The 14,685-nt window shown below is 45.0% G+C and overlaps 1 protein-coding gene across 2 annotated transcripts; it reads left to right on the forward strand.

The window, feature by feature from the left end:
* The first annotated feature begins 2,745 nt into the window (after window positions 1-2,745).
* XK (X-linked Kx blood group antigen, Kell and VPS13A binding protein) lies at window positions 2,746-13,277 on the forward strand. 2 transcript variants are annotated; one of them, XM_083174359.1, is made up of 3 exons: window positions 2,746-3,113; window positions 9,453-9,715; window positions 11,341-13,277. In XM_083174359.1, the coding sequence occupies exons 1-3, from the start codon at window positions 2,869-2,871 to the stop codon at window positions 12,168-12,170; spliced, it is 1,338 nt and encodes a 445-aa protein (XP_083030485.1). In that variant the 5' UTR covers window positions 2,746-2,868; the 3' UTR covers window positions 12,171-13,277. The 2 variants fall into 2 exon arrangements, with proteins under 2 accessions (XP_083030485.1, XP_083030486.1); XM_083174360.1 differs by lacking the exon at window positions 2,746-3,113 and adding an exon at window positions 5,045-7,003.
* Window positions 13,278-14,685: the final 1,408 nt, after the last annotated feature.

Raw genomic sequence — 14,685 nt, forward strand, 5'->3', positions numbered from 1 at the left:
TACGTTTCACCGTACCAAACAGAATAACCCCCAAAGTGTGGTGAGCGCAGCGAGCCACGAGCCCGAAGCGCGGCCGCGGATTACTTTACATGTATCCCGCATGTATTCCGCATTTCGCTGCGCTCGCCACGCTTTGGGCCATTATATAAGATCAACTCCACGCCGACGTGGGTAGTGGGGTAATGAAACAGTCGTAGGACGCGTTCCACCGCCCCTCGCGGGGATCGCTGCACTCGCCACGCTTCGTGGCGTGGATAGTGGGGGGGGTGTTAAACCTATTTTTGGGACATACAGTCATATTATTGTATACCTAATGTCATGGCATCACACACCCTATAAAATCACATGCGATCGGATGTGATTTTGCGGCATATGCGATGCGCTGGCCTGGGGCAAAGAGAGCAGTGAATAAATTACATGGGAAAATCGCATCGCACATCGCATGGCCCATGCGATGCGATTTCACTACGCTGAATAGCCCACTAAGCAAATTGCTTAGTGGGTGCCGTGCTAGGAAACAAGTACCTTAAGCATAAAGGGGATGATTGGATTTAATTATGAGCAACCAATGTCCAGGTCTGGGAGGAGATCCCTCAGGAGACCATCTGCCACCTCATCAGGAGCATGCCCAGGCATTGAAGGGAGGTCATACAGGCACGTGGAGGCCACACACACTACTGAGCCTCATTTTGACTTGTTTTAAGGACATTACATCAAAGTTGGATCAGCCTGTGGTGTGTTTTTCCATAATTGTTGTGTGATTTTGTTGTCAGCACACTCAACTATGTAAAGGACAAAATATTTAATAAGAATATTTCATTCATTCAGATCTAGGATGTGTTATGCAAATCTAAAAAGAAGCAGCATTCAGGAGGCACTTCTTTTTGGATTTGCATGCAGTTTATTTCCAGGGCTACTGTATTAATTTTAGGAGTGCCAGCTGATTTGGACTTCTATATAAATATATATATCACTACAGGTCGAGTATCCCGTATCCGGGCATCCATTATCCAAATTATTCCAAAAACCGTGGTTTTTGGAATCATTCGAATAATTTTTTATTCCCCCCCCAACCCTCTTTTCATACTTACCAAGTCCCAGGGCGTCCACAGCAGGCCTCCGGCATCTTCTCCAGGGTCTCAAGCGGTCCCAGGAATGCATTGCGCGAGTGTGCGCGCGCGCCGGTGACGTCACCGGTGCGCGCGCACACCTACGCAATGCATTCCTGGGACCGCTGGAGACCCAGAGAAGATGCCGGAGGCCTGCTGTGGACGCCCGGGGGCTGCGTGGACGCCGAGGGACCACCGCACACCATCAGGGGACAGGTAAGTATGGAAAAAAAATGTATTCCAAAAACCGAAAAATTCCCCTATCCGGAATGCTCGTGGTCCCGAGCATTTCGGATAGGGGATACGGTACTTGTGTATTTTGGCGGCGCCCATCGCATACCATAACGCATACGATGGTATGCGATGCGACGCAATATCGTACGATAGTGCACGATGGCATACAATTTTGAAATTGTATGCCATTGTACATGGCATACCATGCCATACGATGCGATGCGATTAAACATTGTATAAGCACCCTAATGGGTGCTTATACAATGTTAAGCACCCAAATGGGTGCTTACAATGTTAAATGCACCCCCACGCCACCCCCCCACTATAAAAGTGGCGGCACGCGTCCTACGACCTTTTCATACCCCCACTATCCACGTCGGCGTGGAGTTGAGAATAGAATAGTGTGGCGAGCGCAGCGAGCCCCACGAGGGGACGCGGATACCTGTGAAGCCCGCGACGGGACGCGTTTACCTGTGAAGGTATCCGCGTCCCCCCGCAGGGCTCGCTGCGCTCGCCACGCTTCGGGCTCGGTGGCTCGCTGCGCTCGCCACACTATTCTATTCTCAACTCCACGCCGACGTGGATAGTGGGGGTATGAAAAGGTCGTAGGACGCGTACCGCCGCCCCTCGCGGGCTCGCTGCGCTCGCCACGCTTCGGGTTCACGTTTATAGTGGGGGGGTGGCGTGGGGGTGCATTTAACATTGTAAGCACTCTTTAGGGTGCTTATACGATTTTTGATCGTATAGGGGTCAAAATCGCGTTGCATCGCATCGTATGCCATCGGGTGCATGGCATGCGATGCGATCCGTTCATCGTACGACGGACATCGGGGGCGCCGCCAAAATACACAAGTACCGGGGATACTCAACCTGTACTACATTCATCAAAATATTCCTGAATATACTGTATGTCACAATGTCAATATAATTTGGACTAGGAAATGTGATTATATCCTGTGTAAGGTATGAATCTGAACAAGCAGCAACTACATTTTCTAGTCTTAATTGAATTGACATGGGATACCGCTGGTGACACACATGTCCAGGTTAAATTCTGATTACTAAAGTAATCACAGCATCAATTTTTATTTTATTTTTGCTGAATTTTTAAGATGTTTTAAGAATTTGACCCCTATCCCTAATCTCATATTCATAAAACAGTTTGGTGATTTTTTTTAACATTCATTAAATGGACTATGGTACTACTGTCACAATCTTCCTGATATAATTTATCAGAAGTGGACAAGTACGAGTGACCAGTATAATGATGTATAGCTGAGGGTATTCTCCACTATCTCTTTCACTTGTCACAATCAAAACAGCCAGCAGCAGTACCAGCAGCAGCAGCAGCAGCATCACTGCAGCCAGCCAGTGTGAGTCTGAGGGGACAAAGATGTTGGATGGATGGTGGGGGAGGGCGGCAGGGATGGGTGGGTAAGCAGTGCAGCATGTTTCTCCCGTCAGCAGCTTGGTGATACAGCAGCTCAGTGATTCAGGCCAGCCGGTGTTGTTCTCATTAGTCAGCATGAAATTCCCAGGCTCGGTCCTGGTGTCAGTCTCCTTGTTTGTGGCAGAAACAATAACCGCCCTATATATAAGCAGCACATACAGCTCGGCTGGGGACAAGATTTGGCAGTCCCTGACTCTCCTCTTCTGCCTCCTACCCTGTGTTCTAGTGCAGATCAGCCTCATCTTCATCCACAGGGACCTGAGCAGGGACAGACCACTGGTGCTGCTGCTGCACCTACTGCAGCTGGGACCCATAGTCAGGTGAGGATGGGGCAAGTGGGTAATGTTCTTATAATATTTCTATAAGGTTGACTAAAGTATTTTACCACGCACTAGTGTGTGTAGTATTTTTGTGTTTATGTGTTTGTTTGTATGTATGTGTGTATACTGTATGTGCGTGTATATGTGTGATGAGACAGGAGACTTTGTTTACAGATCCATGTGGCACGGGATCTTTTGGGGATAATCATCTGTGGATCATCAGTTCAATAAAAAAGACGTATCAATTTAATTATTGTTGTGTGAAGTGTCACCAACTGTGTTTTCCTCTATATGGTCACCTCTTGAGTGCTTGTAAGTAGCTTTGTCATGTACTTTTCTCCTATGCCTTGTGAATGCTAATTGGATGTCATTCGATTACATGGGACTATGTAAAAACCAGACAAGATCCGGAACCGCTGGACATCAAAATCTGCAGTCCAGAGCTTGTAGTGTCCGGTGCGGGGGGGTGTCTTGTCCGGGGGGATGCCTGTGATAGCTTTCACCAGGGACATGGGGAAGGGGAGATTACAGCCTCCCCGTGTGGTCCAGACCATTCTGTTTTTTGCTACTTGCCCGAACCATACAGGGAGGCTTTATTCTCCTCCTCCTCTCCCTGGTGACAGCTGTCATGTGAAGCCCCCGGACAGGACACCCTCGGGACGGGACACCCGGACTGAAGGTTTTGTCTGGGTCATACCCGATTACATTGTTACTCTTAGCTGCACCTGAGGTCAGGGCTGAAACTAGGATTCCTGGTGCCCGGGTCAAGGCAGTAATTTGATGCCCCCCCCCACACAAATAAACGTCACCACAATAAAGTCAGTTTCCGTCTATTAGCATATGCAGTCTATATATTAACACAAGGCACCATAATAATTATATTAATTATATAAGGACCAGTAGCACTCAATTATCACACTCACTGGCTGTGGCAGCAGCCTAGCTGGTTTCTGCATGGCAGTGGCAGTGCACGATGCACCTTTCAGTATACACATCGTGGCATCCGCTCCCTGACCCTCTCCTCTCTGCACCTCCGCCCGCCGGCTCTTCCCCCTCCCACGCACGGCGTGACAGAGGGAAGAGAATGGCAAGTTCCGCCGCACCCGACTGGTACCTTGGGCAGCTGGCAGTCGGAGGTTAGCAGCTGGTGCCCAAATGCTTCCTAGTCCGGTGCCCGGGTCGCATGACTCCCTAGCCCCCCCCCCCTAGTTACGACCCTGTTGAAGTATATGCGCACTGTTCCTGATAAATTAGTCTGCTATAAAAGCAGTTAAAAACATGTAAATTTTGCGATACAAAAAACTAAGGTACTTGTGAGTTATCTGGGCTGCCGATTTTTTGATTGTATGCCTTAAGTTAAGGCATACAATCAGATGCGATGCGATGCGATATCGCATCGCATCGCATCGCATGCGATCATCGGATGCGATGACCCGATTTTTCCATAGGAATCAATGTTAAAATGGACTGAGTCCATTTTAACATGGAATTCAATGGGAAAAAGGGGTCCTTTTCATACCCCTACTATCCAAGTGGGCATGGAGTTGGATATAAACCTGTGGCGAGCGTAGCGAGCCACCGAGCCCGAAGCGTGGCGAGCGAAGCGAGCCCCGCGAGGGGACGGTATTCTGTGTCCCCTTGCGGGGCTCGCTACGCTCGCCACGCTTCGGGCTCGGTGGCTCGCTACGCTCGCCACAGGTTTATATCCAACTCCATGCCCACTTGGATAGTAGGGGTATGAAAAGGACCCCTTTTTCCCATTGAATTCCATGTTAAAATGGACTCAGTCCATTTTAACATTGATTCCTATGGAAAAATCAGGTCATCGCATCGCATCGCATCCGATGGTCGCATGCGATGCGATGCGATGTGCCCGATCCGACCCGATTTAGAAATCGGCAGCCCGGATAACTCACAAGTACCAAAACTAAATTTGTCGTTAAAATCGGAATTCCGAACCGCAGGAAGACCACACCAGGACCAGTCTCAGAGTTGATCGCTAACTTATAAAGTTGCAGATGATTATGAGGCAATAGCTGCCGACCAGACAGAAAGAAAACCCGCCCCGGGTAAATTTGAAAATTAATTGCTAATGTATCGCAGATCGCTATCCGCCCACAAATCCATGCCCATTTTATGAACCATCAAATGATTTTTCCAGTCTGTACAAATGTGAGTAACTCTGACCCTTCCACAACTCAACAACAGAGACAGGCTGACCGAGGCCGTCGCAGACGTCTGCGGTTTTTTTAGACACTTCCTGAAAATGCCAGAAGTTCACCCCTAAGGCCGGCTTCCTGTTAGTCAACAGGTTTGTCCTTGTCATTTACCGAATATCGCCCTAGCATACATGGGGGAGAAGCGGTGTTGTGCGCTGATACCACTACTCCCTCATAACGATGCATCATACATCTCCCCTACTGTGTGGCATATAAGCTAGATGTATTAGGAGACAGCTGTAGTTACCTGGGGCCCCAGCCCCGGAATGACAATAAAGCTGCACTCATAGTAAACTTTTTTTGCAAGATTAAATGGAAATCAGTATCGTATTCAGCACTACATTTGGGGAAATTTTATATTTGCAGATACCCCAGGAAATACACCAAATATATATTTTTGTGGAATATATTTGTATTGTAATAGACACAGGATACAAGACATGAAGGAAAAATACAATTATCACTTGAAAATTTGTCAGATATTCATAAATACCCCCCCCCCCCCCCTCCATACACACACAAACACACATATTAATTGATAAAAAAAGGCCCTCCTTAATCTTTATAGAAATGTAAAATGTAAAAACTCCATGTGGATTAAACCCATGTCCCACCGCTTACTAGTGTCACGGAGGAATTGTGTTTTCACCAGCTTGTCTAAACAGACATAAGTTAAAGTACGGTTTGAAGGACTAAAGTGTCCAAATTAATTGCAATAATTGTATTGGGGGTTATCCAATTAACCCTGATAAGCTAGCACTGGTTTATCAGGGATTTTGTTTCACCTCCCTCCCTCCATTTTTGAGCAACAAAACTGCAGCCGCAAAAAATTCACAGCTTTCACTGAACCCGTGTGTTTTCATAAGAAAATTTATTTTTTTCTCAGGTGACCTAATTGCCTGAAAAAAAAATATCAGTGAAACATTGGGAAGAAATCAAACCCAATATTTTACTGCGAGTAAATGGATACCATCTGTTTATCTTGACTCGTATATGTTGTGTTATGTGGTGCAGTGTATCTTAAGCACACAAAACTCAGTGCTCGAATATCAGTGCTGATAGACTGTTGGCATGCCATTTGAGGGCATGGGGGGATGTAAGACTGAGAAAGCAGAGTTTGTGGGGGAGTTTCAGAGCCTATCTCTAAAACTCCTAGAGGCAATGGAGATTACTGCTTCTGGGCTCCAAGCCCTAAAGGGGCACCTGCTGTTTCACAGTGGGATCCAACCAAGTGTGACTGTCACTCTTCCACTGGAGCTTTGATGGACATCCTCTACTTCTGCACAGTTACAGTATTAGGAACTGTCCCAGGAGCCCTGCTAACACCTGCAATAGGGGAAAGGACGGCTTCTGTCTGCGCTGCAGAAAGCATCAGTGCACCCACCGCTGCTGCTGGACTATAAGATGAGACCCACCAATAATTACCGATTTATGATACAGACGTCTGAATCTTGTCAGTCTGACTCTGATCCACCACCGTGACCCATTGTCACACTTTTCTAAGGGGAGAGCACCAAATTTGCCTCCGGGTGACTGTGATGAACTTATGCCTCTGCCTGCACATCATGTGCTGTATAAGCCTTGTTGCTATCATGATCCACGACATTGTGCAGAGTTTGAGGAGTTGCTGGTCATTGATGACAGTTTCAGGACTCTAACCAAGTGCAAGGGGTAAGCACCAGGCTGCTTCTTGTGGCTGATGGAGAACATCTTAATACTGTATTAGGAATCCTTACTTCTGTTTAAGGATATCCCTGCTGTGTAATGTAGCTGTGATGTCAGTGTGTAGCCCTGCTGTGTAATGTAGCTGTGATGTCAGTGTGTAGCCCTGCTGTGTAATGTAGCTGTGATGTCAGTGTGTAGCCCTGCTGTGTAATGTAACTGTGGGGACAGTGTGTAGCCCTGCTGTGTAATGTAGCTGTGATGTCAGTGTGTAGCCCTGCTGTGTAATGTAGCTGTGATGTCAGTGTGTAGCCCTGCTGTGTAATGTAGCTGTGATGTCAGTGTGTAGCCCTGCTGTGTAATGTAACTGTGATGTCAGTGTGTAGCCCTGCTATGTAATGTAGCTGTGATGTCAGTGTGTAGCCCTGCTGTGTAATGTAGCTGTGATGTCAGTGTGTAGCCCTGCTGTGAAATGTAACTGTGAGGTCAGTGTGTAGCCCTGCTGTGTAATGTAGCTGTGATGTCAGTGTGTAGCCCTGCTGTGTAATGTAGCTGTGATGTCAGTGTGTAGCCCTGCTGTGTAATGTAACTGTGATGTCAGTTTGTAGCCCTGCTGTGTAATGTAGCTGTGATGTCAGTGTGTAGCCCTGCTGTGTAATGTAGCTGTGATGTCAGTGTGTAGCCCTGCTGTGTAATGTAACTGTGAGGTCAGTGTGTAGCCCTGCTGTGCAATGTAGCTGTGATGTCAGTGTGTAGCCCTGCTGTGTAATGTAGCTGTGATGTCAGTGTGTAGCCCTGCTGTGTAATGTAACTGTGATGTCAGTGTGCAGCCCTGCTGTGCAATGTAGCTGTGATGTCAGTGTGTAGCCCTGCTGTGCAATGTAGCTGTGATGTCAGTGTGTAGCCCTGCTGTGTAATGTAGCTGTGATGTCAGTGTGTAGCCCTGCTGTGTAATGTAACTGTGATGTCAGTGTGTAGCCCTGCTGTGTAATGTAACTGTGATGTCAGTGTGTAGCCCTGCTGTGTAATGTAGCTGTGATGTCAGTGTGTAGCCCTGCTGTCTAATGTAGATATGATGTGATGTACTATGAAGTGTATTTTGCAGATATTGGTTACCTTTTATATCTAACAAGGAAAAGTCCTTTCTTCTGCCCCGTACACAGAGGTGCAATTAAGGGGTAAGTGGTATGGTGTACCATTAAGAAATATTTTGCTGGTACGCCGTACCACCCCGCATCCCCTGCTGTGCTTCTCCCACCCCTCCGGCGGCTGCTGCCACTGAGAGGTGAAGGAGAGCGTAGAGCAGATTCACAGGCTTCCCCCACCCCTCCAGCAGCATTTCAAATACAGGGCAGCTCCTGAGTCAATCAGAGCTTGCATAAAAGCAGGCACAGTGATTAGATGCCTGGCCATAAGCTCCGATTGGCTCACGAATCTGTGCCATATTTGAAATGGCCAACAGATGCCGGAGGGGTGAGGGAAACATGCAGCACTGGGCATCCTGGGGTTGGGGCCCCGGGAGTCACTGCCAGTAAGACCTGCACATGACAGTGCTGCTGTGCGGGGAGAGGGGCATGAGCCGGCATGGTTGGAGGGAGCCCCCTGGGCAATGAGCATGTAATCTCCCTAGGGCAACAAGCATGTAAACCCTTCCCATCCCCTGGGCAATGAGCGTGTACTCACCCCATGGAAACAAGCATGGAACCCCCCCCCATGGAAACAAGCATGTAATCCTCCCATTGCAACAAGCATGAAACCCACTGTGCCAAAAGAAAACAAAACTCCTGGCATCGAGCACGCAGCTCCTGGCAACTAGCATGTAGGTAAATGCACTTATATGATATAATAGGCATTACGGTGTGCGACATAATATGTAATGGGCATTATGGCATGTGGTATAATAAGTAATGGGCATTATGATGTGGGCATAATGTAAAGTGGGCATTATGGTGTGGGACATAATGTGTAATGGGCATTACGGCGTGTGGTATAATGTGCAACATTAATTACAGTGCGTGGCATAAAGTGCCCATGCCCCTATCTAGTCAGATCACTTAGAAATGGGGCTTTAATTGACCAATGGGTATGCCCCAATCTATTGATATTAAATAAAAAAAATGTATGTTTATACTGTTTAAGAGTACTGCTTACACTTTCCCACACGCTGACTAGAAATGCATGTGTTGCACTTTATATTTATTGTACTTATGGAGTCATTCTGATTACTCTTGTTTTTTTTTTTTTTTTATTTACTGTTAATTGTATACTGCACATTTGTTATATATTTAATAAAAACAGTCCTGCCTATGCAGTGTGTGGAAATACAATACAGAATACAGGACTCAAGGCGCTTAGAAAAACTCAGAACATCACTATATGTATGGCTTTTTTCTCTGTATGTTTGAATAATTGGCAAATATATGCATGCTTACATGTCCTCGGATTTTTATTTCTGCAGATGTATTGAGGTCCTTTTCATTTACTTCAATGCTGGTAAAGTGGAAGAACCGTATGTCAGCATCACCAGGAAGAGGCAGTTGCCCAAAGGAGGTTGCAGTGATGAAGTTGAGAAGGAAGTGGGACAAGTGGAAAGAAAACTCTTTATTCACAGATCTGCATTCAGTCGGGCCTCTGTAATCCAAGCTTTCCTTGGCTCAGCACCTCAACTTACCCTTCAGCTATACATATCTGTATTGCAGCAAAATGTGCCAGTGTCATTGTGTAAGTAAATGTGTGTTAGTAAAAGCTCATAGCAAATGAAGATTTACCCTAAGCATATTACACACATTCTCAGGCATGGATCGTATTATGGACCACACTTAGGTCGACAATCATTAGGTCGACACCATTGAGTCGACAGGCAGCAAGGTTGACAGAGTTCTAGGTCAACATGGATAAAGGTCGACAGGTGTCTAGGTCGACATGGGTTTAGGTCGACAAATGCGTTTGGTCGACATGGGTTAGGTTGACAGGTCGCGAGGTCGACATGGGGTTTTTCACTGTGTTTTTACCTGAATGCCGACACCGTCGACATGGACACAGTTGAAAGTCAAACGCAGCCCCTCGCATCGTTTGCGATGCTTCTGGCAACATTTTAATCTCCCACCATGCCATAGTGGATGGTAGGGCATGAAATACCGCCTGTCGGCACATATCGGCTGAAAAAACAGTAAAAAAACCATGTCGACCTCGCAACCTGATGACCTAACCTATGTCAACCTAACGCATTTGTCAACCTAAAACCATGTCGACCTTGTCCCATGTCGACCTAGACACATGTCGACCTTCATCCATGTCGACCTAGAACCCTGTCGACCTAGTTGCCTGTCGACCCAACGGTGTTGACCTAAGTGTGGTCGATAATACGACCGTATCCCACATTCTCTATCCCCGTTAATAGTACTTCCATAGCTAACAGTAGATGACAGTATTTTCAGACAGTATTTTTTTTTTACTTAAAAATGGACCCATCACAGCCATGGTGAGTGCACAGTAGTTGAGGTATAGTCTGTTACATATTCATAATGTCCACATGCAGCATGTCAACATCTACTTTCATTATGTCAACACAGATAAAATGTCACTATGATTAGAAGGTTGACAAATCATCCCTGGACTCCCCCCATTCCGGGTCAGTCTGTGGTGTCTTCATGTCTCATAGCTCATGATGTAACACTTTCATCAGTGAGGATATCGCTAGGCCCTAACCCTCTCCCAAATATCCAATCCCACCCTCACTGCAATAGCTTAGTCCTATCCCACTCCCCAGTACCCTAACCATCATCTCCACTCCTGTAGCCTAATCTTTAACCTCCTTCTATTGCCTAACCTCCTCCCCATATCCTAAACCTATACGTCCTTCTAGTGCCTAACCCTAACTTCCACTCCCGCAGCCTAACTCTACTCTGTTGACAAAACAAAAACATTTATTATACAAATGTTTTCTGGGTGGCATTTGATTGATAGTGCTGTCACTGTGAGTGTCACATCAAAGTAAATTTTGGCTTCAGCTTGGTTATTTGTAAGCAAAGTAAATAACAGGCAAATACTGGCAAATCATCATTTTCCAAATAATACCAGGGTGCTTGACATTGGTTTGATCTTGGTTCCCAATATTTTTTTTTTTTAAAGGGTTGCTCAAAATAAGTGATCACTATTAGGTTTTGTTAAGAACACAATACATTTGGGTTTTGGGCATATAATACTGTATACTCATATCTTGCTGTTCTCCTTTGTATTATATATTAGTCCCAGTCTGGCCTTGAGACTACTACTAAGTAAATGAGAATGTGCTGTTTAATATATACATAAGTAATTTAAACTTTTAAATTATCTCATCATTTCAGGCATCTTTATGAGCATTTCCTTGCTGTCCATTGTGTATGGGGCTTTACGGTGCAACATCCTGGCCATAAAGATCAAGTATGATGACTACGATATAAGTGTTAGACCTGCTGCCTATGTCTGCATATTCTTATGGCGGAGCTTCGAGATTGCCACCAGAGTTACTGTACTGGTCCTTTTCAGCTCCGTCCTTCAAATATGGACTCTGCCGGTGGTGCTGTTGAACTTCATTGTGTTCTTCTTTTACCCCTGGATTCTTTTCTGGCAGAGTAAGTCTCCCTTTCCTGAAAACATTGAGAAGGCATTGACAAGAGTTGGCACCACCATGGTGCTCTGCTTCCTTACCTTTCTATATGCAGGCATCAACATTTTCTGTTGGTCTGCTGTACAACTCAAGCTCAATGACTCAGACTTAATCAACAAGTCTCAAAACTGGTACCGTATGGCTGTGTACTATATGTTGAGATTTATTGAAAATGCTGTCCTGTTGCTGCTGTGGTACACATACAGAACAGATGTGTACATGTATGTATGTGCCCCACTACTAGTGCTGCAGTTGCTGATTGTCTACTGTATGGCGGTTCTGTTCATGCTCATCTTCTATCAATTCTGCCATCCTTGCAAGAAATTATTTTCCTCAAGCATCTCACAAGGGTTGCTGTCATGCTTCAAGTTCATCTGCTACTTCTGTATACCATCAAAAGATCCAAGCAATAGGGACGCATTTAGGGCCAAACTATCAGATAGTTCTGATATCAATGAGCACATTAGTTCTAAGGCTGTGGATGCTCAGAATGGAAATACACATATGGATGCGTCCTCCAACCCATAACATTGAACATATTGGGTGTTAGGCTTTGGAAGCTCAGAATGGAAATACTGTACATATCTGGTTGTGTCCTCCAGCCCTTAATATTGGACATATTGGGTGTAAGGCTTTGGTATCTCAGAATGGAAATACACATATGGATGCGTCCTCCAACCCATAACATTGAACATATTGGGTGTTAGGCTTTGGAAGCTCAGAATGGAAATACACATCTGGATGTGTCCTCCAGCCCTTAATATTGGACATATTGGGTGTAAGGCTTTGGTATCTCAGAATGGAAATACACAACTGGATGCGTTCTCCATGGCATAATACTAGACTTACTGGGCCTGATTATGGTTTACTCGCAAAAGCAAACTCCTTCTTTAATGAACAAAACAATACTAACTGCTTTATTTTGCAGTATAGATATCAGTTTGAAGTACAAACCCCACCCAAATCTAACTCTCTCTAAACATGTTACATCTGCCCCACCTGCAGTGCACATGGCTTTGTCCATTAAAGAAGGAGTTTGCTTTTGCAAGTAAACCAGAATAATGCCTATTGGGTGTAAGGCTGTGAATGCTCAGGATGGAAATACACCCCTGGATGTGTTCTCCAGCCCATAACATTGGACAGATTGGTTGTAAGGCTTTGGAAGCTCAGAATGGAAATACACAACTGGATGCGTCCTCCACGTCATACTACTAGACTTATTGGGTGTGTGGCTTTGGAATCTCAGACTGGAAATACACATATGGATGCGTCCTCCAACCCATAACATTGAACATATTGGGTGTTAGGCTTTGGAAGCTCAGAATGGAAATACACAACTGGAAGTGTCCTCCACGGCATTATACTAGACTTATTGGGTGTAAGGCTGTGATGGGATGCTCAGAATGGAAACACACATCTGGATTCTCCCTCCCGTGCATAATTGGAGGCAGACTTTGTTGTCCCTGTATCTCCCCACCTATAGGAACCATATGTGTCCTGCAGACTTTAATGCATGTATAGTAGTACAGCTCTACATTCAGAGAATTAGATATTTCTATGGGGGTGTAGGGGAGATATCTGTTGCCTTAATGAAGCAGATTTGTCTAACTATATTTGCACCAAGAATGAAGAACACCCCCCCCCCCAAAAAAAAAAAAACAGTAGCCACGCATTAACTGATATTCACAATAGTATTGGACTCTTCACAGAAAGAGGAGCAACAGAGCATGAGGACATGCACTAATACTAGAGGGGGTAAGAATCAGGGGATATTTGAGGAATAATCACTTCATTGAAAATGTAGTGGATAAGTGGAATAGCCACCCATCAGAGGTGGTAGAGGCAAATACAGTAGAGCAATTTAAACATGCTTGGGATAGGAATATTTATATCCTTGCAAACAAATAAGGATCAAATATGGTTTCAGGTAACATGTTTAAAAAAGGGGCAGACTAGATGGGCCATGTGGTTCTTATCTGCCGTCAAATTCTAAGTTTCAAATTCTATGTTTCTGTATAATGTATTCAATATATTGGAATGCCAATGGTATTATGAAGGTATGTATGTGGCATATAGGCTAAAACCAAACTGTGCTGAAACCCTGTAGACTCCAAATGTTGCACATATATGTCCAGTTTGTCAATTCACACATATGTACTGTAAATGTTTTTTTTTGGTGCTATAATATTACGTCATGATTATATAAACGAAAAAAGGGAAGTATAGCGTCTGTAATATATAATGGTACGTCGTCAAAATAAAGTCTAGTTTTGGGATTATAACACATTTAGGAATATTACTACATTTTTCAGCTAACACCTAGTACAGTATATGACCAACTTGGTGCAAATATTTTGGGAGGTTTTAATTTATTTCCATTTTTTAAAGTTCTGCCACTGTACAGTGTTTGTATCCGTCCAATACAGTATATTTCGTCTGTATATTGGAGGTCACCAGAATCTACACTATTCCTAGGAGAGTGCCACTGGAATCTGCAGCTTTTGTGTGTGGGTGTGTCAGTATATAATAAGCTCAATATAACTATTCCATTTTAAAATACAGTATAGAAATTTATTTATTAAATAACAAAATAGTGGTTCATTATATATGTTAGATATCCGGGTACTTATGTATTATCTGGGCTGCCGATTTTTTGATTGTATGCCTTAACTTAAGGCATACAATCAGATGCGATGCGATGACCCGATTTTTCCTTAGGATTCAATGTTAAAATGGACTGAGTCCATTTTAACATGGAATTCAATAGGAAAAAGGGGTCCTTTTCATACCCCTACTATCCAAGTGGGCATGGAGTTGGATATAAAGCTGTGGCGAGCGTAGCGAGCCACCGAGCCTGAAGCGTGGCGAGCGAAGCGAGCCCCGCGAGGGGACGGTATTCTGTGTCCGCTCGCCACGCTTCAGGCTCAGTGGCTCGCAACGCTCGCCACAGGTTTATATCCAACTCCATGCCCACTTGGATAGTAGGGGTATGAAAAGGACCCCTTTTCCCATTGAATTCCATGTTAAAATGGACTCAGTCCAT

The sequence above is a fragment of the Crinia signifera genome, chromosome 2, assembly GCF_055691185.1.
Source record: "Crinia signifera chromosome 2, ASM5569118v1, whole genome shotgun sequence".
Taxonomy (NCBI): domain Eukaryota; kingdom Metazoa; phylum Chordata; class Amphibia; order Anura; family Myobatrachidae; genus Crinia; species Crinia signifera.

What these genes read in the sequence shown, in the direction of transcription:
- XK (XM_083174359.1), top strand. Translation starts at nt 2,869, where the DNA reads ATGAAATTCCCAGGCTCGGTCCTGGTGTCAGTCTCCTTGTTTGTGGCA. An exon ending in CAGCTGGGACCCATAGTCAG is followed by an intron (nt 3,114 to 9,452) that starts GTGAGGATGGGG and finishes TTATTTCTGCAG; the next exon opens with ATGTATTGAGGTCCTTTTCA. An exon ending in AAATGTGCCAGTGTCATTGT is followed by an intron (nt 9,716 to 11,340) that starts GTAAGTAAATGT and finishes TCATCATTTCAG; the next exon opens with GCATCTTTATGAGCATTTCC.